The sequence below is a fragment of the Esox lucius genome, chromosome 9 (genome assembly GCF_011004845.1).
Source record: "Esox lucius isolate fEsoLuc1 chromosome 9, fEsoLuc1.pri, whole genome shotgun sequence".
Taxonomy (NCBI): domain Eukaryota; kingdom Metazoa; phylum Chordata; class Actinopteri; order Esociformes; family Esocidae; genus Esox; species Esox lucius.
Window position 1 is genome coordinate 15040504 of NC_047577.1, and position 26816 is coordinate 15067319.

The window sequence follows — 26816 nt, forward strand, 5'->3', positions numbered from 1 at the left end:
ACCACTGTACGAAAACAAATCCGTAAAGGTTTAAAATATTCTTTAATGGTACCATCGAGATGACAGAAGCGCTTGACAACCCAAGTTTACACATGTGCACAATATATTGTTAGGCTACACGTCTAGTACCTGTACATTTACAATTTACTATATATACTTGTCCTCACCAAAACCATCAGGCCCTATGGGTCTAATGATTTGGTCCCAGATATTGTTCCCTGGTTAGGTCAGTAGAAACTCAGGGCACTACCAATATGTCCACTTACTGCGCAGTGTTAAGTCAGGGATTGATAACTATGAGCACATCTGTTTTCGTGCAGTGACCTGTTTTCAAAAGTAATGTGTACAATAGCACCATAGAGTGGTCTATGACAGGGGTTTCTCAAACCTCTCCTTGGGGACCAGCAGCTATAAGTGTGTTTTACTTTTCCAGAGTGAACAAAAATGTGAAACATCTGCCAGTCCCCGAGGTCAGGTTTGACAACCACTGGACATGACACCAGATTTATCCACCCTGGCAAACTAAAGTATTTTCCATATCCCTGCAGAAAACAGCATAATTGAAAACATACCTACTGTCACCAACGCTATCATCAATTATCATACAAATATCATACATTGTCAAATATATACACAATCCAGTGTGCTGTTTCATATTCTATAATATTAAACTGTTATGTACGTGTTTTTTTTTTAATACAAAGTAAGATATATACATTAAGATATGTGCTGTCGGATCAGGGTTTGGAGTCCTGAGAAAGGCAACGGGAGTACCTTAAAATCCTCCTATTACTCTTGAATAGGAAAACAAATGCAGCAGAGACCCCTGCTGGCTGAACAACGTTGTGGGCCGATATATTTTGAGAGCAAAATATTGTACAAATATACAGTAATTACATAATCCATAGTGTGTCTGTGATGTGGGTATCAAAAAACAGATCTCCCAGCATGCCCAGGGTAAAGTGACTCATCACGTGACCTCGGCTGACCAAACCACCTCAATTCAGCACCCGTGTAATGTCTATCGGTCACAGACAGTCTTCGTTCACGGTTCAATTTTCTTGGGGTCGGGTCTGCGGTGTGCCAAAGAGGTTCCTCCACGGTAGAGGCTGTCAAGGCTGTGCCCCGATGAAGGTGGCTATGGGCAGGCAGAGGAGGGAGCAGAAGGTGGGATGGAGAGGCTGGATCTGGGCGGACAAGGCTTTGCCAAGCCTCCAGTCGGTAGAGCTGTCTGGCTTGTAGCACAGAGACACTTCACATCTGGAGGAGGGGGAGGGAGAAAGCCTCGGTGGTAAGTGTATGTGTATGTGTGTGTGTATGTGTATAATGTGTGTATTGGTAAGTGCTTGTGTGCATAAGTGTGCTTGTGTGTGTGTGCGCGTAGCTACACACGTACCTGGTGACACTCTGGAAAATCTTTTTCTCATCCTGGTCCATACACACAGCAAAAGTGGTGTCAGCGCCGGCGCTCACCTGGACCTTGTCCACCTTCACCTCAGTAACGCTCAATTGCTGTGGAGTGGATTGGACCAGTTAGAAACAGGACCAGGGCGTCATTCGTTTGCCGGTTCCACAGGATCCAACGCATGTCACACTGAACGAAAGGCAAACTGAACAGGAAACAGGCTGTGCAACAAAACGAAACACTGAGCCTCTTCTTATGCGGCGTCGATGTGGAGCCAGATACGTGTGTGAAAGTATCTGTCTGGTTTCTTGTTCATCTTAAAAGAAACTAGCTCTCAGGCTAAGGCAGATGCGTGCTCTATTTGGTTTATGCGAGGCACTTAACGCGTGCCAAGCCACAAGAGGCCCAGTCTGACAACTCCAAGCTTACCTGGTTGTAGCCCTTTTTGGATTTATTGGAGTTTTGCCTTTTCAGCACCTCAGTCATGGTCATCTGCAAGCACTCCATCTTTGAATCTGTATCGTGAGAGAACACAGCAGGCAAAACAGGACTATCACAAATGTCTGTGTGCATCATTTAAAAAAAAAAATATAGTTAAATCGTCTCCCTTGTATTTTTAAGTGAACACATGTAAATGCAATAATTATCGAGGTAAAACCTGTCTACTTGTTGTGGGCCCATGTAGCTCGCTTGGTAAGGGCATGGTGTTGGCATTAACTGTACCTACCTAGTTCCTCTGGATTCTTGCATGCTTTGGTCAGGTTGATGGAGGTGAAAACTTTGTCTTTCCGCGTCATTTGACTTCTCCCACTGATAACCACCTGAGAAAAGGAACAAGGCGATGCAGTTCAAAAGTCTGTATGATTCTAAAAGAGCGAAATGAAGGTCATTGAGCAACACCGTACCCTGTTGTAAACAACTTCTAACTCGAGAGGCACCGCCTCCCGGTCCCCATCGATGCCGAACCTCTTTCTAGCAGCACCTACAAAGAACCAGCACAGAGCCTCCGGTTAGAGCACAGCCAGAGTGGGGATAATGAATCACAAGTTAAATAAAGGACGGCAGCACATAGGAGAACAAACGGATACACTGAGCCTCTGATTAAAACAGCAGATGCTCCCATCATCCATCCAGACCTTGTCCTCCCATGCTGAAGCCGACACACCTATTCCCTATTCGAACCATCTTAATGGCCTGTGATATATTATGGGCTGGTTGCTAGGAGACAGGCCCGAGGCTGACGTACCCAAGGCTTTGATGGCCCGTGTTCCCGCCGTGTGGCCCAGCTCTAAAGAGTGGATGAACACCTCGGTCCTCTTCTCGCCTCCGGCCAATGTCAACTACAAAACCAAAGACAACCAGCACTCAGCACACACCACCGAAAGACCTCTGGTCAAACGCTAACGATGTGGCGAAGGCTTTTACATGCATGCGTGCGTAGGCGCGTGCGCGAGCGAGACAAACCAAAGCCTCACCTCAGCCTGGTAGAGCTGAATGAGTGCCGGCCGGGCAGCGTGGCGACAGTAATATTGCACCAAGTCTGCCAGAATAGGCAGACGATCCTCGTAGGAACTGTCGTATGACGCCGACTCCGTCTTCGACGTTTGCTGCAAATCACAAGTGTGTGTGTGTGTGTGTGTGGGGGGGGGGGGGCAGTGGCAAGTGAGATTTTCTTCTGTTAATTCTTAAGACAATTGATACACAGACGCAAACCATCTCACCTAATCTCACGGTTTGGCATGCGCACGCACACACACACACGCGCCTTACCTGACAGACCACGTTGGTAGGTAGACTGAGCAGGCTCAGTGTGTTGCGCTCGTACCAGGGATCCAACATCCCGATAAAACGGGCTATGTCATTAGTGCTGTCCTCCGCGCCCAATGTGTTGAGCTCCTGAAGAAACAGCGTGACAAGCTCAGTCAGTTTCAGGGTTTTTCCTCTATAGCAGCAAATGGCGACCGAAACAGGCACATCTCTTGAAATCCATTCAACCCCTAATCTCGGGTTGAGGTTAAGATGGCATATCTCGTGGTGTATCCTATGCTGCATAAACCTCAACCTATACAGGAAGTGAATTAACGTTCCATGTAAATAGAAGCACTTTGTAATATTATTAAAGAGAATGTATTAGCTCCAATTATCTCCCCAATCGACCTACTGGACTGTAATGGACCCTGAAAGAGCTACGATCTTCTACTAACCACACAGGATCCACTTTCTTTGCGCGGGCTGGCCGACAGACCTCCGGGACTGGGACACCTCGGGATGGAGTGACTGCCGACACCCCCTAGCCTGTCCCTCTTCACGGGCACGAAGTAGAACTGCAGGCGGCAGGCCCTGCTGAGGTGCGGACACAGGTCCTCCTTCCTGCGTAGGTTACTGTAGGCCCGGGCCACCTTGCCCGCCATGTGGTCGGCGCCGAAAACCACCACCCTCAAGGTGACGCCGTTGCCGTTGCCCTCTTCGTCGCAGCTCAGGATGGGCCTCCGGCGGAAGCACACGTGCTTGAGGGCCTGGGGGGCGCAGGGGGTCTGGAACGGGGAATCAGAGCTACGTAGCTGCACCTGCTGGGGGAGGGAGTTGGAGCGCTTGGAGCGAACCACCACAAGGTCCTTCCCCTCGGGGCTGCCGAGGCTCTTGGCCCTGGTCAGGGACTGGGTCTTTGTCTTGAAGAGGCGGGAGAAGTGCTGGCTGATCCGCGCAGAGGCCTTGCCGGACTTGCCGACCGCCGGGCACCGCTCCGCAGACGTCGGGCTGGAGGCGGCGTCCTCGGGGTCCTCGCAGAAGTCGCTGTCAATGCCGGAGGTGATGGAGAGGACGGAGTAGGACGCGGAAGCCGCGGACATGGTGGAGTACATGGAGTCTTTGGAGGCCGTGGAGAGGGAGGAGACTGTGGAGAAGGTGGAGGCGCGGTGGTCCTCACTGCAGCCATTGTACATGGATATGTCGCCGACAAACTGCTCCTCTTCCTCCTCATCCTCCTCCTCTTGGTCGCTCATTGCCCCTTCTTCTGCATCGAACTCCTCTTTTCCGCCCTCACCTGGGCCATTAGAGTTCTGTAAGCTGGTAAGGTCATGCTCCTTCTGCAGAACGGTGTTAAGGATGTCTGAAAAATCACAAGGACAACATCTGTTAGTTACATGTAACGTTAACAACTATTAACTAAGGAATGTTCATAACCCCAGCTTAAACAGGGAATAACTAAGGAAAATCAAACTAGGAAAGAAGAAATCTTGAGAGGAACCAGAGTCAACAGGTGTTAGTTAATGACAAGCCATCGCATATACAATTAAGCCCAAAAGTATTCATACCCATGCCAAATTTTGAGCCATAGTGAATTTTTATTTGACCAATAGGTTTCTTTTCCCTAGAAATGACATAAACAAGTAACAAAACACGGTAAGACATTGTGCTGGAGATACAAATGAATAACGTAACTATTTCTGTTTTTAGCCATGACTTGCAGTTGACTAGTAACTGACTAGAGAACTACTGCTGTTCAGCTGTTCTCAATGTATAGATGATTAGAATGCTCTCTCATGGTGGAAATTACAAGACCATTTAAATGGTGTAAAAACTTGCATTTTCTCCAAATATTTGCAACAATTTCAAGTGGTATGAATAATGTTGGACATCGCATTTGTCGTAAAAATGTGAGAAACAGAAATAGTTACGTAATTATTCACCAAAGTTATCCGTGTCCCAGTGAAACATGTAGCACTTGGCTGTCGGCAGAGGTAGAGTCTGTAACAGTCCTTCAAAAGAAATAAGACAATTAGATCAATAATAAACTGAATTGATAATGATTTCTGATTAAGACAGCAACATATTCAATTTATAAATAGCAGTAGAGGTGTGAGTAGTTATTTTTAGAACATGTAAAAAGCACAATAATTGAATGGATTTTTTTTTTTTTACTTGTTGCACCACATTTCACACAGAGCAAGGACAAGTTCCTAGAAGCGTTTTAAGTTATAATGTCATGGCAAAGGTTCTATTATAACCCCTCACCAGGTCCATAAAGACTTTGGACAGATCAAGTCACTGAAGACAATACATATTATCATTAGAACAAATCAATAAGATTAGAGGTTAGGGTCTAGCCAAGGCTGAGCGCTCTCACCACTCGACTTTGTGCCATTGGAAACTGGGATGCCCGTCCTCTCCCTCAGCCCTTCCAGGCCTTGGATGACATGGCCACGGCCCTTCACCGGGTCCCCCATGGCAGCGGCAGTCTCCAGGATGTCGGTTACCGTGGAGAAGATCTCCGCCAGCTCCTCTACAGTCTTGGCCTGTGTAGAGTCGGGCCACATTGTGTTACCGGACGGCGGAGTCATTTTGTTGTCACCCCAAAAAAAAACGGTCAAACCGCTAAACATCCACCCATCAAATAGGGCGGGACTAAACGGCCTCTCAAGCACAAGCGCAGCGTTCGTTTCCGACGCAGGCTTGTGTTCGTCCAGTACCTGCAGGGCTTTGTGGATGCTGGCTAGGGGGTATTTGGTGCCCAGGACAGCCTGGTAGGCGTGTTTGACCAGGGTGATGTACGTCTCACTCTGGGAGTGCTGGATACTACCCAGCTGTTCGGCCACAGACAGAAACTCTGCGGGAACTTCACTGGGGTTCATCAACAGAACCGTCCTACAGGGACGAGATTATATAGGTTGGACGTAGGGGGAGACGTCAGAGGTCAGAACAAAAAACATACACCTGATACATTTAAAGCAGGGGTATTCAACTCTGGACCTTGAAGTCACTTCCTCTACATTTGTTCACTCCAACCCTGTTATCAGGGAGGTAGGAAGGCCCAAGACACCGGATGTGTGCAATTAACCCAAGAAGGCCCCAGACATTGTAGTGTAGGAGTTGAAAACCCCTGTTCTAAAGATACAAATCCACAAATACACACACCTAGGGACAGAAACAGACAAGAACCGAAATAAATGTGAGCGTGATAGGAAGCATTGCAACACTAGGATAAGCGGCTGCGTCGAGGAACAGATGAGCGTCAGAAATACACTAGGGTTCCAAAGAAGTTGGGGTTATATGCAGCAGTTAAATTCAAATGAAATAAAAACACTGAGATGTTGCTGATAACCTACATGGTCTTTGAGTGGTGTTTCAAGGTGTCAAGTTCCTGTTCTTCCATCACCAGTCTGTGAAATGAAATCCCTGCAGAATAAATAGACCATAAATTGGTTGTTCCTCAGTCGTCCTAAATTATGGCATTAGGCACAATTACCGAATATCTTAACCTGTATGAGACAGAGTAAAGCAGTATGTTGTGTTAGTAACACCATTCATGAATCCAGGTAATTGATAGGTTCTCCTTTTTCTTCGGTGATGTACTTCTCACAAATACGCTTTCAAAGAATTGTACACCACAAAACACTAAACTACTTCTCTGTTCTGAATGTGGTGTTTGAGAAAATATGTTTACTACTTCACAACTGATTCAGTTGAATGTAATTCAGTTTAGTGTAATATGCCTATGAACGGCACAAAAAACAATAACTGCATTATTGGTTTTAGCCACTAGGGGGCAGTCAATGACTATGCCATGCTGCAGTGAATAGATACAGAAAGCCTCTACCACCTGGACCATTGAGAGAAAAAAATAAAAGAAAAACGTGTCAGTCCAGAGTCAAGCTCTTGCTTGTTCAATTACATGTTGAATAAAAAAAAAAAAATTGTTTACTTTACTTGGTCTCCTAACAACCAGCCCATAATATACCACATACAAAAATAAATGTGAACATTTATAGACATGAGAATATAACATCACCTAAAAAATAAAGGAAGGAAGTATGTGTGTGTGTGTTTTGGTGGTGGTCTGTCAATAGTCCTCATTTTGCAGTGGTGTTCCAATTTCACTGCTTGCTTGTATTGCTTGAGGTTGAAGTTATATATAGTACTGTGCATTTCTTAGAAATTGTTCAACGCTTGGGGAACGTGAAGAGACCCATGGTGGTGTTGGGTAATTATGGGTGTCGGAGCTGTCCATTAGTAAATTGATACTATTAACGTAAAACCACGAAGTGATGCAGCCAGTCGCTCCTCTACTTCGATCTAAGAGAGACTAGCATGCATGCTATTACTCTGTGTATTGTTAAGAGCTGCTGGGTGTTGAACCAGCTGCAGATTTGCTAGGTCTAATATGTTATGCTGTACCTGACCGTACTGCTGGACAGTAGTCAAGATTAGTAGTAGTCTTGGCCAAAGCCTGAATAAATAACACACTTGATGTGGGTGAACAATGTCAACAAATTTGTATAACAGACAGAACTCTCAACTTTATTAATAGGGCTTAAGCATGCTTAATGCCCATCAAGTGTTAGATAGGTTTTTAGCCTCCTCAACCAGCTTAATGGTTTAACCCATAAGCACAGCTCCAGATTATGTTCAGTTCTTAGATAACGTTTTAAACCAAATCAGTATATATACTGGTTCTACTTTAAGGCGAGAGGCAAATCATGTATAAAAAATAAGGACGGATACAGCATTGTACATTACTGACAAGCTTCCAATGAAGAACACTTTCCATGTTTTGTTGGAAAAAGTGACAAGTGATGACAGTTCATCAACGATCACATTGAAGAGAGGCACAGAAATCAATCTATAAAGCTCCAACTGTCATCTTACTTATCAGACACTAACAGGAATACAAAACCAAGAGATTTCAAGTTTTCCTCTCCGTCATTAACCTACCTGGGGCTTTGAGCTCCTGGTGTAAAGTGGAGAGCAGGCTCTTACACACGCTACAGTAAGGCTCTGGCCAAGTCAGAAAACAGCCAAACACTAAACACGCCTCCTCCAGAAGCTCCATTTCAGGGGGACAGAAGGGAGCCTGCAATCATAGCATACACAGGGTCAAAGCCTTGTTGGTGAGTTAGGATGAAGTGGGAGAGGGGTGGATGTATGGAAGTACTTTACCTGCAGTAAAGTGGAAGAGAACATTATGGCCAGGGGAGCCACCAGATCATATTGACACTGCTCCTGAACCTGGTGAACACACACACGCACACACACCAGTACATTAACTTGACATTCACCTTGAATAGCCTGTTCATATTTTCTTGATGCAGTTCTCATACAGTCCACAAGATGGAATACTGATACTGTATTTATTATTCATTCTACTACAATACTAACACTGTATCTTCTATTCATCCTACTACAATAGTGATACTGTATTTATTATTCATTCTACTACAATACTAAAACTGCATCTACTATTCATCCTACTACAATAGTGATACTGTATTTATTATTCATCTGACTACAATACTGATGCTGTATTTATTATTCATCCAACTACAATAATGATATTGTATTTATTATTCATCTGACTACAATACTGATACTGTATTTATTATTCATCTGACTACAATACTGATACTGTATTTATTATTTTCTACTTTGACATTGTTTCACTAAAAGCAGTAGAGGGGGAGGTGAGAGTTGCTGAAGTGATCGCCAGGCTCACTAGTTTCACCATAATAGATCAAAGGATCAATCAAATGATTTGATAGATGTCATGCATCTAATGTCACAGACAAGTAGGATTTGATGTGTATCTAAAGTCACAGACCAGTAGGATGTGATAGGTACATACTAAAGTCACAGACCAGTAAAATGTGATAGGTACATACTAAAGTCACAGACCAGTAGGATGTGATGTGTATCTAATGTCACAGGCCAGTAGGATGTGATGTGTAGGATGTGATGTGTACCCTCTCTGTAAAATGCCCATGCAGTTTACCGGGATTGCCACATTCCCTCAGTGAAAGTCCCACCCACTTGACGACATTAAAACTTTTAATGTATTCAATAACCATGTACTTTGGCCAACAGAGGCCTCTGTCCTTCTCAATGGCGACCCCTTACCTCTCTGGTCTTCCTGAGGATCTGCTGCAGGAGAATGAGGAAGTTCTCCGGGTCCCTTTTCACCAGCTCCTCCAGACTCCACCGGCTCATAGAGTGGCTTGACAAGCTCTTTAAAACTAAAAAACACACACGTCATGTGAAAGGGCACATGTTAGATTGTGTAATTTGTTTATGAAACTCAGGAACTTCCTAAAAGGGGTACACAGAGTACCTCAATCAAATCAATGACATCATTTGAAAATCCTATCTGTGCAAACAGGGTTGTGTGTAGGCGTGTCTGATATGACATGGTGCACGCGTGGTAAGCTACTACACTTATAGTTGACTGATCCACCCACCTCAAGAGTAGAGCTTGTATCAAGCACACTGTGGTCTGTGCCAGCACAGTCCTGGGTGTTTGTGTGTGTGTTCACGTGTTTATATATGTGTTCATGTGTATGTGTGTGTGTGTGTGTGTGTGTTTGCGTGCCACCACTTCCTCCCCCAGCCAGTGTACATGTAGAGACTTCCTCCAGCAGGCAAAAACAGTTCTCTGATACTTTTCAACAACAACAGTCAAACTAAGTTTCGTCGACCTCAGAAGTGTCAGTCATACTAAGTTCTGGTGTTCGGAAGGTGAGAAAATACAGCCTCTTTACACATCAGTTTGGTCATACTGACAGTAAACTGAGATGACCTTGTTAATGGTTTAATGTGGGTTGACATTTCTCTACAATCGTGAAGAAAATTCTCAGAATCCTTCTAGTTGTGTTATCACATTTTGTCTCCATAGAGTCCAAATTGCAGAAGAGTTAAAATGTCTCCTCCAACGCACATCTTGCCAAGAAATTTGGTTTCTTATCACACTGCTCGCTCAAGAAGGCTGATTTAAGACCACTCGCACTAACCTCCACAGGATCCCAGCACTGTCGAAAACACTGCAACGTCACAACGTCACAATCTTCACCACTCTCTGGGATCTTGGAAGATCTTGAGTTTTGTCTGACATGTATATCACACAAATCTAGCTAGGCCTGACATAGGCTAAAGCTTTGGACAAATACTGTATTGTATGAAACAGTCACACATTACAAATAATGACAGAACACATCTTCAGTAGAAAATAAAGTGGGGATAAAATTCCATGTGAATGAATATCCATGGGAACAGAATGCCTGTCATGTCCAGGTGCGGCAGGCTGCCCGGCCAGTGAGATCCAACACCCTCTCTCCCTCATTTGGATCACGGACGCCTGTTCCTTGTCATTGCTGTCACCCATTTACCTGACCAATGACCCTATTTAAGTCCATCCGTTCCTAGCCTATCTTGTTGGTCTTTGTTTGGTTCCCACGCCACTGTAACACGGATCTCTTTTCATGTGTTTGTTCCAGCTTTACTAAGTTTTTGTTCTTTTCACCAAATGTCCTCTGTTCTACCTGCGCCTGTGTCCAGCATCAACTCACTGACCATACAGTTCCCGGAGAACCAAATGTCCTGGGTTAACCAGAGTGCAAGCCTGTTGACAACCTGTGTCTGAATGTACCCAGGTGAGGCTTACCGTTCCAGGTTTGTGCCGCAGCGGCGCTGTGCTTGAGCCCGTCCAGACTTCGGTCCAGAGCATGTTGGATCCGGTCCTCAGTACATGACGTGTGCAGCATCTTTTCTCTCTCAGCCTGCCACCGGGAGGGTAGAGAGAATAATATCGAGGATTGAAACAAGAGAGTACTGACATAACGCGTGTACAGTAACAACAAACACACACGCAAGCACACCCCCCCCCCCCTCCCCTCCCCGCCCCACCCAGTTCTCTCAGTCACCTCCCTCTTTCGGTGAAAGCATGTTACACTGTTATCAGATGAAGTGGTGTTGACAAAGGGTCACATTTGCATGTTGGTGGCGTGTTTATATATATGTCAGGACAGTATGGTAATGTGTTTCGTAGAAAAACCACAGGACATCAGTGATTATCAAGTTGAAAGGGGGTCTGTTTATCGTACCGCCGGGCCCTTGTTATTACCACAACAACCGAGCCAACAGCATGGGGGTTATTCCTGGTATTAGGACGAAACCCCACAGAGGTGTTCGGGGGAAAACCGAAACTATCAAAAAGTCACCAAGGAGATTCAAATGATCTTGTGTGGAGGGCAAGCAACTTGGGCAGTTCAACGTTTAGTTTTTTCTTATTTTGTGCCTTCAGAACACAACAGGTGTCAGGCCGAGACTCTGTTTGAGTTCTGCTATGACAGTGACGAGTCGCCCATGGTGCATGAGTAATCAGGGAGTTGTATCTAGACTGGTACATACTGAATCTCATTCACAGAAGTGCAGCGGGTTTCATTTCTGCAATGAACATAATGAGACAAAAACATGCTCTTTATTAGTGTTCTGTGTCCTTCAAACTTCACTTGAAGGCTAACAGATGTGCTGTTAATATTACTGTATACAATGAGACTGGTAATCATTTGGTAATATAGGTGATTTTCCAATTGGTCCAACAAGTGTTTGCCACAGCATTGGTCGAGTGAAGTCAACAACAAAAAAGGGAGTATTTCATGTGACAAACTCCCCGTGAGCACCCTGAACTGTGATAAACACTGTTCTGAATAAATGTGTTCACTGTCGATTGATCAACCGCCGGAAGTAAAACCAAGTTGGATGTGACTTTGTGATACAATCTCCCGGCGTATCAACAAGGCCTATGAAAATGCTCACAAAGTCATTGTTGTTTAGTCGATCATGTGCGGTACTACAGGACCGGCCCATTCATCCAGCAGGCATGTGGGTTTACCCGAGGTGCCTGTTTACATGCTATTATGCCAACTCCATTTCACTTTGTCACGCTTTCATCCTAACAATTATTTTCATTTTATTAATATTTTTTTAATCTCATTTATTTCAATACATTTTTTACAATAATGGCATAATCCCAATGCATGTGATTATATGTATGAATCCAATAAAACCAGCTGTGTTGACAAGAGCACCAACAAACTGTCTGAGGTTGCTACTGTTTAACATACTCGTCTTTTTTTGACCAACTGGGGAATTTCACTTATTTAGCTGATCTTCAAAACTTCCCGTCAAGAGAGGGAAATTGTCTATATTAAAAGTGTGAGTAATGATGGATAAAAGTGAGAATGATGTGTGTATGAATCGGTGTTAATGAATGACTCATACAAACTCACAAAAGGTCGGAGTTGAGTTATTACTATGGTGATTAGCCAAATATCACAGTAAATTAAAAACAAAACTGACAGCTGCATTGAGTGCTTTTATCCTGGCACATTCCTCACTTTGGCTTCAAGTCGAACACCTCAAAACAAAGGGTTTACTCATTTCAAGCTCATCTGAAGCTCATCTGAGGTAACATCACAGAGGCTGATGTTAGACAGGTTCAAGCCTTTAGTCAACCGCGTTGTTCGGCTGCTGTCAAGAGGCCGTGTTCACCACGAGACGTCGTCTCCTTATTTTTAGGTCTTTACACAGTGGGGATCTTTACACTGTGTCGACCACAGGACAGGAAACTGTCATTGTGTACAGGTGGGCCCAACAGGAGACATACACGCTAGAGGCAGCGGAGAGTTGCAGGAGGCTGGGGGTGGATGAGGAAACACAGGGTTACCAACAGGCCCGAGGAGTCAACCAGCGGGGCTCCCCCGCCATTAAGGCCACTAGGGAACTGTGACAGGAAAAGCATGCGACCAGAGGCCAAGAGGGCAGTGGCAATAAAGCAGTATCCTCCACCGCCACCTCCTTTCATTACAATAACACAATGCCCAGACAAAACAATAGAGGCCATCTGAATGTAAACAACACATCCAGGCCAGTTCTCAGACCTGCACTCCCAGGCTGAGGTGAATGGTGCTATCCCCAGGAGGTGTAGAGTGCCACGGCCGGTAGATGTAGGAAAGTTACTGTTTGATTCCAACCGGTAATGGCCGCCGGTTATTGTGGAATTATACTGCGTTGGATGAAGTCCAGGTGAAACAGGAAGGAAATAATACATCCTCACTGTTATGATGGCTGTTCCCATCCCAGGGTTACATTTTGTCTCTGGGGTTTAACGAAGCAACTGCCGTAGGCTATCCAGTGAGAGATCCACAGACCTGCAGGGTATGAATGTATTGGAATGCTTATGTGGTACATGTGAACGCTTTGTGTATGGTCCATAAATGCAAAATAATGTCTTGGTTTGTAGCAACCCACCGAAAAGTGTTACCAGACGTTTCAAACATCAATAACTGTTGGGACTGTTAGAATACAACCCAAACGTTGCTCTACATAGCCACACAGCAATGTAAAGAATCAAACATCCTGATCTTTACATGGCAACTGGTGCGAACCTATTAAACTGCTGCATTTCATAAGAGGATGTATGAACGTTCCCTCAAACGTCAACAAGTCACTTCCACATTTTCAGCTATTGCAACAGGGACTGAGTCCTCTGACTGAATGTAGTCCCACTTCCGTCTTTGGGGGCCATGTCCTCATTCTCGCCATTGTCCTTTACCTCACATGTCATTTAGGTGTCTTAATGCCATGGTTACCAAATCCAGTCATCAAGTACCACCAACAGCACATATTTTTTTCTTCAGCAGTTAGCCTCTGACACTACCCTGACCCAGATCATATCAGATCTCCTGTTTATCAGTTAAATCAATCAGAGAAAACAGTGGACTTCAAACACCAGTTGACCGTAGATAACTTGACAAATTAATCTTACTGCGTATTGGGCAGAATGGTCGCCTGCTCCCACCTGTCCTCCATCTCTGCAAACAATGTAGGTCAATTTTTGTTAGGTCACACTATCATGTCAATGTAACAGATCATCTACTACTACTCACAGCTGCAGATATCATGTAATGATGATGAAGGCCCTTGCGTAATCTCTAGTCAACAGTAACCGGATCTCCAGACAACGCTTGGTTGCCAGATCTGTATATGCTCCGGCCAACTGTCCAACCCAATGGACAACAAAGGACTTAATTAAAACACTAACAGATCTAGCACAGGATGTAGCTTTCTGCTCTACCTCTACCTCCAGCCCCCATTTACAACCTTCAGCCACCAACACCTACCCTCTAACTTTGTCCTCCAATCTCTAGTTCCAGCCTCCAATCCCTAAAATCCAGCCTCTACCTCCAGCGTCCAAGCTCAGCCTCCGGCCCCATGCCTCGCTCTACACTCAGATAAAGTGTGAGAGTCTTTCCTTCTGTTGTCGTCTTGCCCGGCCTGATCACATTTCCAACAGCTTCCAAACAGGAAGATAGCTCCCTAGTTCTGGAAGGGAAACAGGTGCCTGTCCATTGTTGCGTTGCGATCAGCCACTCAGACAGACTCTCACAGACCAGGAGGTGGAGCGGGGGGGGTGGGTGGAGGGGGGGGGTCGTCTCATTGTGTGCCCCCTCCCCCCCACCACCTTAATTGATAGAGTCCCATATTCCCATAGACTCTTCCTATGATAGACTTTAAGCACTACTGATGCCCCCCCCCCCCTTCCCCTGCCCACCTTCCCCAACAGACCACTGGATGAGAACCGGTCTCTCTTGGTTTCAGGAAATAACAAACGTTCAACAATAATATCAGAATGCTTCAATGTAAGTGTTTCCCTTTTTGTTCAATATACTTCCGAAGAGTCGGTGTGTTCAGCACGTAACCAGCCGGGAACTGGATAGCGATGGTTGTTCTTTAAGGCATTAGAAAACTGATGTGGCCAAACGTTCTATTGAAGTCATTTGGGAGAGCAGACTGGACGTTCACTTTTCACAACTATATCTAGCGGACAGGTGCATGGAAGTAAACCGACATTGTTTACGATTGAGCAGCCATGATAATATCCAGACTTTGGTCCTTTCTTCCTCAATAAAGACTGATGTGATTAGACGGGGGGGACCAAGTTATGCAAATAGGTCATGCAAATGTTATTGCACAGGATGTCATTCACTACGAGGCCTTGCTTGATGAAAGATATCAGCATGACAACGGAACATCGCCACTGCTTCAAAACTAGAGCACGAGCCATTTAAAACGTGATGAATACACGATATGGAATCTATATAGGAAATATCTTTTGATATATTTTAAAAAGAGAAGATACGTCACTGATATGCAACACAAGCAGCCACGTCTGCCCCACCGATCACACTTCTATTTCACATAACGTCTGCCTACTGAACACCCCTTGGTATTGAGCCGTAACAGTTGGGAAAGCGAGAGCAAAAAAGGTGAAAAGAGACTAGATAAGACTCTGGTAAACAGGAAGAGTGGTTGAGTGCAGGGGTTTTGATCTAGGTGTTAACCAAATAATCTTGTTGGCTGACAACGGGTGTTGTCTCCTTCTATCAGATGGAAATGGGGAGCGTCAGGTGAGACATCCAACTGTAAGCAGACGCGGACCCACATAGCCACGCATTAACGCCGACCAACGAGCATGTGCCTCTCACGTTGATAAAAAATGTCCTATCGTTGTAAATATTTGCAGTGCTACAAACCGACTGAAACCAAAAAGTGAAACTTGCACATCCAGATACAAAAAGAATTGACATGACTTTTGCAGGTGCAGTGGAGATATAAAATAAATGAATGACTACACAACCCACGCGTGCTCAACACATTTTGTGTTTGTACTGAAAGGCCTGCATTGGACCCCCCCTAGCGGTTCAAGGAACTGACCAGTAACCAGAGGGTTATATATCGAATCCCCAAGTTGGCAATGAGGAACATCTATCATTCTGTCCCTGACCAAGGCGGTTAACCGTGACTGGGCCCCAGTTTGTACCAGGGAATGAAAGTCAACTCACCTTGTAAAATAAGGAGAAAGAAATCGGTAATTACATGATTTTGTCCAATATCTACACAGCCTACTCCACGTTTTCAAAGGCAAAATACAAAACGAGGATATATTTTTTGCACACTGTGTGTGTGTGTGTATATATGTAAATGCGCGCACACGCACACACACACACACACATCAAACTCAATGACTCTAACGTGATTGTTGTCCCAATGACTAACGTGATTGTTGCCCCAATGACTCTAACGTGATTGCTGTCCATCCCATCATGGATCCCCCACCACGTTTAACAGCTGCCAGTAGATATTGTGGGCTGAATGGACCCTTTAGCTTTCTCCAAAAGTAAACATGCCTGGAGGTAGGAAAAATGGCGAACGACGGCTCATCCGACCATATTAATTGTTTTCACAGATCCAGAATTTTTGCTCCTTATACCAAGTTATACATCTTTTTGAGTTGGCTTTGGAAACATGCGGTTTCCAAATGGAAGCCCTAACATAAATTCCAGCTTTCTGAATCTAACAACATACAGTTTTTGTTGACAATGGCTCACAGAGGTGCTGATACAATTCTTTAGAAATTTTCAAGGCGGTGCTTTTGGGTCATTGCAGTTTTAATTTAGCGTTTTTTGTAACTGAGGCACCTGCAATTTGGCCTTGAAAACTGAAAACTGAAACATCAAAGTGCTTATAATAAAGAGGCCACAGAAGCTGAAACTGAAGCAGAAAATGCAACGGGCAACGCTGCACTGCGGAGGTGGAAGGATACAGCCAGGAGATGGAGGGTGCAGAGACTGTTTGGAAGGACAACCGCCCGCGCCCATTTCTCCCAAACCGCTACTGGGAGGCCGCCCCGGAAATGCCGTCGCCTCCCTGTATTAAAGCGGTTTGTTGTTTGGTTTTGATTTCTTCTTCACCTCCTCCCACTTGTGTGTGTGTTAATAGAAATGCCCATGGCCCTATACACCCGTCCTGTGTCAGTTTCCTGTGTTTTACTGCCTCATTTAATGGAAATAATTCAACAACAACAAAAAAAAACACAGGCAACCAAAATCTGTCAACCGGTCAGTTTTTCCTGGGCTGTGTGGTAAAAACTGACACATCACAGTCACCAACAGTGGATTAGGGAACTAATGGATAAAACAAGTCATTGTGTAACATTTCTAACATTCTTAGAACTGGGCATCATCAGAGGCCATGTCTCAATCTTTGACCAATAAAATGAGTCAACAAATGCATGACAGTGACTTCCACCCAGCTATCAATAGCCTCAGCATGCTATGACTAGCCAGGCTGCCAGCACAAACGCCTGTAGGCTTCAGCTAAAGTATTACAAAGGGATAGAACAACAACTTCACGTCACCTTGCAGTCTTTCTGAATTTGGCTGACAAATGCTGTGGGAAAGTTTGTGCCGTCTTTTCAAACAAACATGATAGGGGGACAGTGTAAACGGATCTGGTACCAGGCAACAAATTGATAGACTAAAGATGTACTGATGGCATCATATCACAGGCCTAGTTTTCAATTGAACATCAGCAACCACCCTGTTATTTAGACAGCAAGCATCCTGCAGCCATGCAACCAACACATGTTTATTCCTGTATTTCCTCATTGTGTATCATTGTGACAGTCCAATCACAGGGTGTCTAAAAACAGGAAGTTCCTTAAATGGTGCTTGGTGGGTGTGTGATATGGGTTTACAAGGTCACATCCTTCTGTGTCAATTTCATTATTTTTCCAACCCTTAAGCTTTTCCATTATGATTATCTACATATTTTACCGTCTGTTTGACAGGTTAGCATGCTGAGAACACATTCCTGTTAACAGCGACAAACTTCTAGTAATTAGGGTTAACGGTCTCCCTCAGTGACAAAAAACCAGGGGCTTTCCCCTTCTCAGTTTGGGGATTAGAACCAGTAGGTTTTTGATTCCTGGTCCAGCACTCCAGGCAACTAACGCTTCCCCTGTAGGTGTTGATTCTGAAAGCCACAACGTTGTCATGAATGAGTACAGCTGCAGTACTATTTGTGGAATTAGCAAAAAAATTAAAATAAGAAAATCACAATGTCAGTTTAATGTCTGACATCAGCTCCATCTAACCAGAATACACTGCAGTCCTAACTCTTGCTGGTACTATTATTACATTCAGAATGTCTCAATATCCTGTTTTTTGACTGCTAACTAACACTGTCATTTGGTACAGTGTATTTAACTAGCTAGTCAAGTCCAAAGGTTATCACAAAGCATGCTCCTTTCACAGGTATATGATCTTTTTACAGGCTCCTTCCACGAGAAGACAACTGGCAGTTTCTATTTCTTAATTAGAAATATAACATTGCAGAGAGCGTCGTCATCGTCTTTTAACAGGGAGTTAGGGCAGCACGACCCATCAGAACAGGTTCAATATGTCTTGGCCAAGATTCTACATCAAACTCTAGAGGAGGGTATATGACTTTTACCCTATGAGGGCCGGAGCCTGTTTCTGTTCTATATCATCATTAACTGGACCCACCTGTTGTCCCTGGTCTAAATAAGTCCCTGATTAAAGGGTTGGAATGTAAACATTTAGTGGAAGTGGCTTTGAGGGCCAGGGTTGAATACCACTGCACTAGAGGAACAATCCCATTCCTCAACAATAAATGGCACAAAAAGGTTTTTTGTAGATGTTGGAAAATCGCCCTCAGGCACCGCTCCAGAATATCCCATAAGCATTAATGTAGGTGGAGATCATGTGCCTGAAGCAAGCAATGTCACAGCACATTGTGAGATGTTGTAGAGGTTTTGGTCTTCCTCACTGAATCTCCTGCCAAACATACCATCCACCCTCAATCAAAGTTACTAACGTCTCTTCTTCCAGCTTTAACAGTTAAAACAGGCTTGTAGATATGTGGATACACCTGCTGCCAGAAAACAGTGAGAGACAGTTTCTTCATTTGGCTCTAACCTCCATATGGCTGCTTAGAAATCAAAAAGGTTTTAAATGAAGATTATTGTCTGCTAAAGTACAAGCAAATTCCTGCAGCCCCATTGGATGTCACTTCATTTGGCAAGACAATTACCCCAAAAACACTGCAATAGCAACCCAGGAGTATCCCACGGCCAAAACATTTAAAACCTCTGAAACGTCATTTACTGCAGATTGGACTTAAGGCAAAAACCAAACAAATGAAGATGGCTGCAGTACAGGCCCTTGGAGAGCATCACCAGAGAAGATGCCCAGGATATGGTAGGGTCAATAGGTAACAAACATCAGACAGATACTGCACGCAAAGGATTTGACCAAATAATAAACATAGGTGCTTAATTTACTCCGAATGAGTCAAGAATGGCAATAAATATGGCAATGTCTTCTAAACCTTTCTATTGCCTATTCATTGCACAAATCATGAAGAAGAAGAAAAAAACAAAACATTAGCCTCGATAAGTTACTCATGGTTTCAACCGCAGATAAAAGCACCCGATTTGGTTGAAGTACCTAGTTATTAGAAAACCATCTATTCCTCCCCACCTCTTACCTGCTATTATCGTCCAGCAACATCCATAGCCCTTAAGGCGGCACTCGTGTGTGTGCTGTACGAAAGCCCCTCGGGTCCAATCCTACTGCCATTCATTCAGAAGAGAGGGAGAGAGCAGAACAACCACATCCTTTACTAGTGTGTGTGGCCCCAGAAGAAAATCAGCTGTACACTACTGCCAGTCACAGTAGCAACAGTGATGGTAGCGGAGCTACTCCCTCCTCATGCAAATGACTTAAACAGGAAGCGGACGAGAGAGGTACATGTGAGCACAATGAGGAAGACAGATTATGTCTGTGTGTGTGTGTGTGTGTGTGTGTGCGCGTGTTGTATGAACAGGTTTTATTATATTAATGAGTGGATTACTGAGTTTACTGGCATTAAAGGGGTTTAATGTGGTTAAACCTGGAAAATTCAATACATTTACCCCATTTCCTTTTTTTGGGGGGGGGGGTCATATTTTAGGGAAAAGGTTGGGGTTTAAAACACAAGTTAGTGTTGCTTGGTTTGTGCGTGTGATCCAGGGCAATTTAAGTACACAATAAGTAGTAAATACCTGCCAAATCGGCCTCCATTACGTTATTCTGGCAGGTCCCCACTAGGAAAACATGTATGTATTGCTTAGTAGTTAGGTTTCAGGAAGAAAATACAATTGGCATATTATTAAAATTCGGGTTAGTTTTACACATTATGTGCCAGTTTCACAGACAAGGATTAAGCCTAGACCAGGAATGAAAAATCAAGTTCAATAGAAAAAAACTCTACTGAGCTTGTTTTTTTGTCCTAGACTGTGTCTGCGAAACCGACCCTATGGGTTGGGTTTAGGACTAGGTTAAGTTTAGACATAGGTTATTTTATTGAGTTATTAGGTTATTGAGTTTATGGTTAGGGTTAGAGAATAGCAAACACAGATTTCTGGATATTCCCCCAACAAATAGAAAAACAAGTGTGTGTGTGTGTGTAGGGAGGATGTTAGCCATTGTAAAGTAATTTGCTTAATTCCTTTGCTTTCCTGCTATTTAATTGATAAAGCCCTATTTCATTGTTTTAGTTATTTCACTTTGATCTTTCTATGTTATTTCCTGTTTGACTGTCATTTAGCAAAAAGGACTGACCTTATTTATGACTCATCTTATTGCTTATGATTTTGCCCGGTCTTGGCTAAGATAGCATATTGGTTGTTTTCAGAGACATATCATCACTGAGCACACACTTGAGTGTCTGATCACATTTATACTCAAAGTTCAAGGTTATTGAAATGACAGAACAAATTAATAATAGTAATAGTCAAACAATACTAATGGTGAACATAGCCAAGAACTTTTCATTTAAGTGCACTGACTTCTTAAGTAATTTCAAAAATATATATATATAACTGAGCTCATTGCAGTTGCCAGGTTCCAGGCCGAATTTACCAGTTCCAGAAATTATTTTGCCCAATCAGCTTTTCTATTCTCACCCAGAGCAGAATTTTATTCTTCCTACTTCCCCACTTTGACTTTGATTTGCATTTCATGTGTTGCGGTAAATTTGCTCTCTTTCCCCACAGAGGGAACTGGACCAGTCATAAGCTATAGAAAGAGTTCATTGATGAGGTTCAGGAAGGGGAATGTCAACATTAATATTTCCTGTAGTGCACGTTTCTTGGGGCAATTCATTAATTCCGTACTTAATAAATATGCAGAATTTATATGCATGAGATGTAAATTTGCACTTTAGATATATAGAGAGGAGGCCTGCTTCTACATGACAAATAAGGCCACTTTTGCCACCTCCATTGCCAATTTGGGTATGAACATTTCAAGCCTACAACAACAGTGGTGAAAGACTGCCACCTCCTGTTGGGAATCAACACTACAGCAGTTGTAAGGACACGGATTTCTTCCAAAGTCCTTGACTACTGCACATAATATCAAAATGTACAAGAATATGGCCTAAACATGTCACAATTAATACTGGCCAATCGTAGTGGAAAATGACTACATTGTCTCAATGTTAGACAGATGCACTTTTGTATAACTTCCTGATTTCAGTCAGTAGTTAAGCAACGTAGGATCCAAATGTTGCTACATCTTGTCACAAACAATATCGTAAATTCCTACCCCCACATCATTCAAAGAGACGATAAAAACAACTATTCAGCAAACGAATAGGCTTCTGATGTTACAGTTACTGGCTACAGTACCAAAATTCCTGATTGCCACTTGAGCACAGGTGAAATTGCCAAATGCTAAACAAACCGCCTTCCAGGCACAGGCTACAATTTGGTTTGTTATTTCAGCCGTTAATGTGTAGCCTAAAGATAGAAACTCCATATGTATACATATGCCCATTACCTTAGGCACAAAATCAAATTTTCACTGTGTAAAGGGTGAGCACATGAACTACTGTATCCCGTCCATACCTGTGTATTGACGCACGTTCTGGTCATCTAGGCGCATACATCCACTCCCAGGCACAAGATATATGTACATGGCACAGTATAAAAGAATCGGCAAATACATAGAGAAGCGACATAAGTAGCCCAAAATGGCTGCTAAATGTATTATGAGAGATTGTTAAAATAATTTGTAAAGATTTTAACACACTATTCCAGCAGCAAGAACAGCAGACCTACAGCTCACCGTGTAGGGTACTAGTGGTTCGTGAGCGCAGCCGTACAATTCAACCAATTGCGTAAAGTAAAGGAACATCCTTTAGGTCAAATTGTTAAACCAAAATAAAAGGATAAGTAGCTATAGCCCTAAATAACCAGATTTTGTTCATTTAATTTGCTAAAAGAATTGTTCTCGTCTCTGTATTAATGGGAATTATTCAGTGTTGTTCAGTGTTATTCATGACCAGTGTTATTCATGAAAATGACTATTTTGATAACATTTGGTTTGATTAGGTCTTTTGGTCGAAATTGTTACCACAAAGCCCAATTTGCATTAAAAATGGCTAGCTATTTGTAGGCATTCGTGGTTAGTCGCGCAGATCATCGTAAACAGCAACAATGGAATATGAAGACAGATGGGTTGGTATTGGCAGACGTCAAGCAGTTTTACGAGCAATGCAGCCTCATTATGCAAGATCGACGTGCGTGATCATCGCTGCATTCTTTTTCAGCAGAAAGGTCGAAATATATTTTATAATGGTCTTCAGCAGTTTCTGTAAACATAATGATGTATAGGCCACACCTTAAAAATAGACTTTAAACACCATGGTTGTCTAATTAAACATTGAAGGTATTGTACCCAACCTCCCATCTGGTTCTAAGAGCGTGTTTGAATATGATGTGATATGGAGGAGATATGCAGAAACTGGTTTAAAACAGAATAGAGGAACTCTGGAAAACACATTTTGGAGGTTTTCAAAACTTTTTGGGGGAATTCAACCTATAATTTTAATAATTTATTTAGAGAGATAATTAAAAAAATATGTAGATGGAGGAGCAGAAGTAGGGCAGGTGGAAGCAACCAAAATATGCAGTAAATACAAATGAATGGAAATTGTTTCATTTATTAGGATATCTAATTAAAAAATATATATATATTAAACCGTCTTAATATAAAATTCAAAATAAAAGTTTATTTTATGAAGATAACTGAAGAGAACATCTGTTAGATTAACACATTCAAATCTTGACACAGGATCATAGGTAAACTGAATGTAAAATGTTTAGATAATAAAATTATAATAACCATATGCCCTAAGTTATATTCATGTTTGAAGAATATACATCTAAATTGGTTCTAAGCAACATGTTATCATGGATAATGATGAACGGTACCAAAACTATCAAGCAAAATTATCAGATTTTTACATAATTTATTTTGCAGAGGCTCTTATCCCTTGTGACTTACTATAGTAAATGCATACATTTTCATACATCTTCTGTACTCCAGTACAAGTTAAGGTTTTGTCTTCTTTAAGTTGGTGGCAGCACATTTGCCAATAGTTTTGGAGCACCTAACAGTGAGTATTGTGTAAATGGGACCCATGCAAACATTTCCATTAGGCCTATATTCTCACAGTTTGTTTTTTCTTTGGTATTTGTTTCAGAAAAACAGTTTAATTATTTTGGGGGAATATGATAGGTTGCTATAAATGGAAATGCTTACATTATAGGCACTTCCCCAACAATGGAAAGCTAAAAATTAAGGAAAAGAGTGGGAAGAATACAAGGAAATTCAAAATATTTTAAATAGTAAAACATGGAATATGTAGACAATATGTAACATAACAATAATGACATTAGCCAGTCTGTATACTTCTAAGTACCTTTTCAGAGTCGTCATGCTGGGGTGGGAGGTACAGTGGCCCTCAAAGATTTTCACCTCTCTTGGACTTTTCCACAGTTGACAGTGTTACAATATGGAACAAAATTGATTTAATCAGGACTTTTAACCACTGATGCACACAAAACAGTCCACGACTACAAATAAAAAAATCTGAAAATAATTGATAGCATAAGAATTTAACCCCTTTGGTGCAACCATTTGTCTTAGTCACATAACTATTTAAATTCAAAGTGCTTCACATTAATTCAGGTTAAATACAACAGTCTCTGGGAGGTCCCACAGTTGGTTAGTGCAAAACCAAACAAAATCTACATGATGAGTATAAATTAACATTTAAAGCAAATCTGGAAAAGTTCTACAAAAGCACCAATCAGGGGTTGGATATATTAAATGCAGCATTGAATATGCTCAGTGAAGTCCACTATGAATAAATTGAGAGAATATGAAGTGTGAGTGTGAATCTGTCTAGAATAGGCTGTCCTGTAAAGTTGTGTGAACAAGAAGGGAACTGGTCAGGAAAGTCAACAGGAGGCCTATGGCCACTGTAACAACATAACAGTCCTCCAAGACTGAGCTGGGAGACACTGCATACCGCAACAATAGCCTGGATGTGTCACAAACGTTGTCTTAATGGGAGACTGGCAAAAATAAAACATAAAATCTCAGCTTGAGTTTGCCAGAAAGCATTTGGAGACCAAGTGGAAGAAGAGTATAAGGTTTGATGAGACCTAAATAGTGCATTTCTGCCTCAGCTCCAAGCATTATGTTTGGCGCAAGGCTAACTCTGCACATCATCTTGAGAACACCGCTACCGTGGTGGTGGCAGCATCATGCTGTGGGATTCTGCTCTGCGTAAGGAACTGGAAAGCATGTGATGAAAAAGGGCTAAATGAATGCATGAAAGTACAGAGAAATCCTGGACGAAAACCTGCTGAAGTCTATAAGAAACCTGGGACTTGGTGGAAGATTTGCCTTCCAGCAAGATAATGACCCAAAATGTATATTATAAACAAAGCGTGGAATGGCTTAAGAACTAAAAGGTCAATGTTCTGGAGTGGCCCAGTAAAAGCCTGGACATCAATCCAGAATATATGGAAATAGTTCTGTTCAACAAAGGTCCAGAGCTTGAGCAATTGTGCATGGCCAAATTGGCACAAAAACTGTGTGCAGATGTGCAAATCTGGACTTATCCAAATTAAGTCATGGCTATAAATGCTGACAAAGGGGGTGAATAATTATTCAATGAACTATTTTCTGTTTTGTATTTGTAATTAATATAGAACAATTTGTCGATATTTTCACTTTGACATTATGGTATTTTTTGTGATGATCAGTGGCAGAAACTCCCAAGGTGACTAAGACCATTTTTAAGGCCATCCAATGAAGGCCAAGCACTGACACAGCAGGTCAAGAGACTCATGGTTTTTGGCAACACTAAGTGTTCTACTGTAATGTTTGTGTGGGAGGATGAATATCAAGGATCTGGAGACATATATTCATGCAGAATCCCTGCTGATCCTTCAGAGTCATTGGTCCTCACTTGTGGACTCTCTTCTTCAGCTCACCCTACAGCTTTTTAGGTCAGGGTAATGGAACGCCAATTGCAAACCTTGTGTCTGTAGTCACTGAGACATTTGTGTGTGAATCTGGAGGGATATTTAGGATCATTGTCCTATTAAAAGATTCACCAGCGACCCTGTTTTAGTCTTCTGACAGAGACCGTCATATTCGGTTCTAAAGTCTCCTGGTACAAAATCCTTGATGCCATGTCCCAGGAGGCCCTTTGGAAGCAAAGCATCTGCACAACCTCACATATCCAACATCATACTTAAAAGTAGGGCATAGGTCTTTTTCTGCATTACCATCCCTTTTTTTACATCAAGTGTTTGTGGCCAAAAATCTCTATTCTGGTCTCATTTGATAATAGAATCTGGTTCCAATTAAGTTTACCATGTTCTCTTTATTAGGGTAGAGTCCTCCTTCTGGCAAGACGTCTTGATAACTTGTTTTTATGGAGGTGGTGTCAAAATTGAATTTAGGAGATTCTAAGATTCAAGCAACGTCTGCAACTCTCCAACAGTGATCTTTATTTGAACCTCTCAAAATGTCCTTGTCTCTGTGCCTTGGGGCAAAATACACTTGGGTCCTCTTCCAGGCAGGTTCATCACAGTTGATTAAAATGTCTTAATTATTGCTCTAATAGTAAAGATGGGTATTTTCAGGCAGGTAGCTATTTTAATCACCATTGCCTTAGTTCTGGGGTCAATAATCTTTTGTCTCATTTGTGTGTTCTCAGACCTTCCCCATGTTGATGGATGACTAAGGGAGTTTGGCATGGCATGTGTGTCACCATGTATTTATACCCCAAAGGAACAGGAAGTCATGGCCACTTAAGAGTTTATAGTCATATCACCTAAAAAAAATTAATATCAAAGGAAAGATACATCTATTATGTTTTGTTATTTTTGTATTCTTTTGTTCATAAGAATTTGTAGGTATATGCAATTTTGTTATATCCAAATTATAATAAAGGCCCTGCTTCATAGCAACAACTCCAGAATCATACATGTTTATGAGAAAAATAATAATTTACTCTGAATTATTTTTTCTTTGAACAATTCATAGATTCTTGTATAGTTTTAACGAAGAACATGCTGGTAAACAATAATGACATTTTGTCACAAACCTTTTCACTCATATTTACTAAGGGGTCCTAGAATTCTAGAAGGTGCTCTATGTATTATATAACCACAGAAATAATAATATAGATGAAAATGCCATAATAATGATAAAAATATATACAAATACAATTATACTAACAATAATAGACTAAAGTAAAAGACAATATCCATGACCAAATCTACTTATATTAGATTTGAATTGATCACTGCACCTGCTAAGCAGCTTATCCGTCTGTATTTATCAATTTATATGGTCTAATTTATTAATCT

At 42.4% G+C, this 26816-nt stretch overlaps 1 protein-coding gene across 4 annotated transcripts; it reads right to left on the bottom strand.

Annotated features, from left to right (window-relative positions):
• Nucleotides 1-25: 25 nt before the first annotated feature.
• On the bottom strand, nucleotides 26-22225 carry pik3r5 (phosphoinositide-3-kinase, regulatory subunit 5). 4 transcript variants are annotated; one of them, XM_010872993.4, is made up of 19 exons: nucleotides 22207-22225; nucleotides 19583-19664; nucleotides 10833-10947; nucleotides 9296-9411; nucleotides 8342-8410; nucleotides 8117-8255; nucleotides 6511-6580; nucleotides 5875-6049; nucleotides 5532-5700; nucleotides 5095-5163; nucleotides 3610-4514; nucleotides 3176-3301; nucleotides 2881-3012; nucleotides 2652-2745; nucleotides 2311-2387; nucleotides 2133-2226; nucleotides 1835-1920; nucleotides 1397-1512; nucleotides 26-1260 (listed from the first exon to the last, which is right to left on the bottom strand). In XM_010872993.4, exons 3-19 carry the CDS (start codon nucleotides 10930-10932, stop codon nucleotides 1113-1115), a joined length of 2685 nt encoding a protein of 894 aa, XP_010871295.3. In that variant the 5' UTR covers nucleotides 10933-10947; nucleotides 19583-19664; nucleotides 22207-22225; the 3' UTR covers nucleotides 26-1112. The 4 variants fall into 4 exon arrangements, with proteins under 4 accessions (XP_010871295.3, XP_010871293.3, XP_010871294.3 ...); XM_010872991.4 differs by lacking the exon at nucleotides 22207-22225 and adding an exon at nucleotides 21987-22132; XM_010872992.4 differs by lacking the exon at nucleotides 22207-22225 and adding an exon at nucleotides 21987-22132 and having other exon boundaries at nucleotides 19583-19667.
• Between the last annotated feature and the right edge of the window lie 4591 nt (nucleotides 22226-26816).

Excerpts from the sequence above, each read along its gene's own strand:
- pik3r5 (XM_010872993.4), bottom strand. The coding sequence starts at position 10,932 with ATGCTGCACACGTCATGTACTGAGGACCGGATCCAACATGCTCTGGAC. Across the intron at positions 5,701-5,874 it reads GCATCCACAAAGCCCTGCAG|GCCAAGACTGTAGAGGAGCT; the intron begins GTACTGGACGAA and ends GACTCTACACAG. Across the intron at positions 2,227-2,310 it reads TAGAAGTTGTTTACAACAGG|GTGGTTATCAGTGGGAGAAG; the intron begins GTACGGTGTTGC and ends TCCTTTTCTCAG.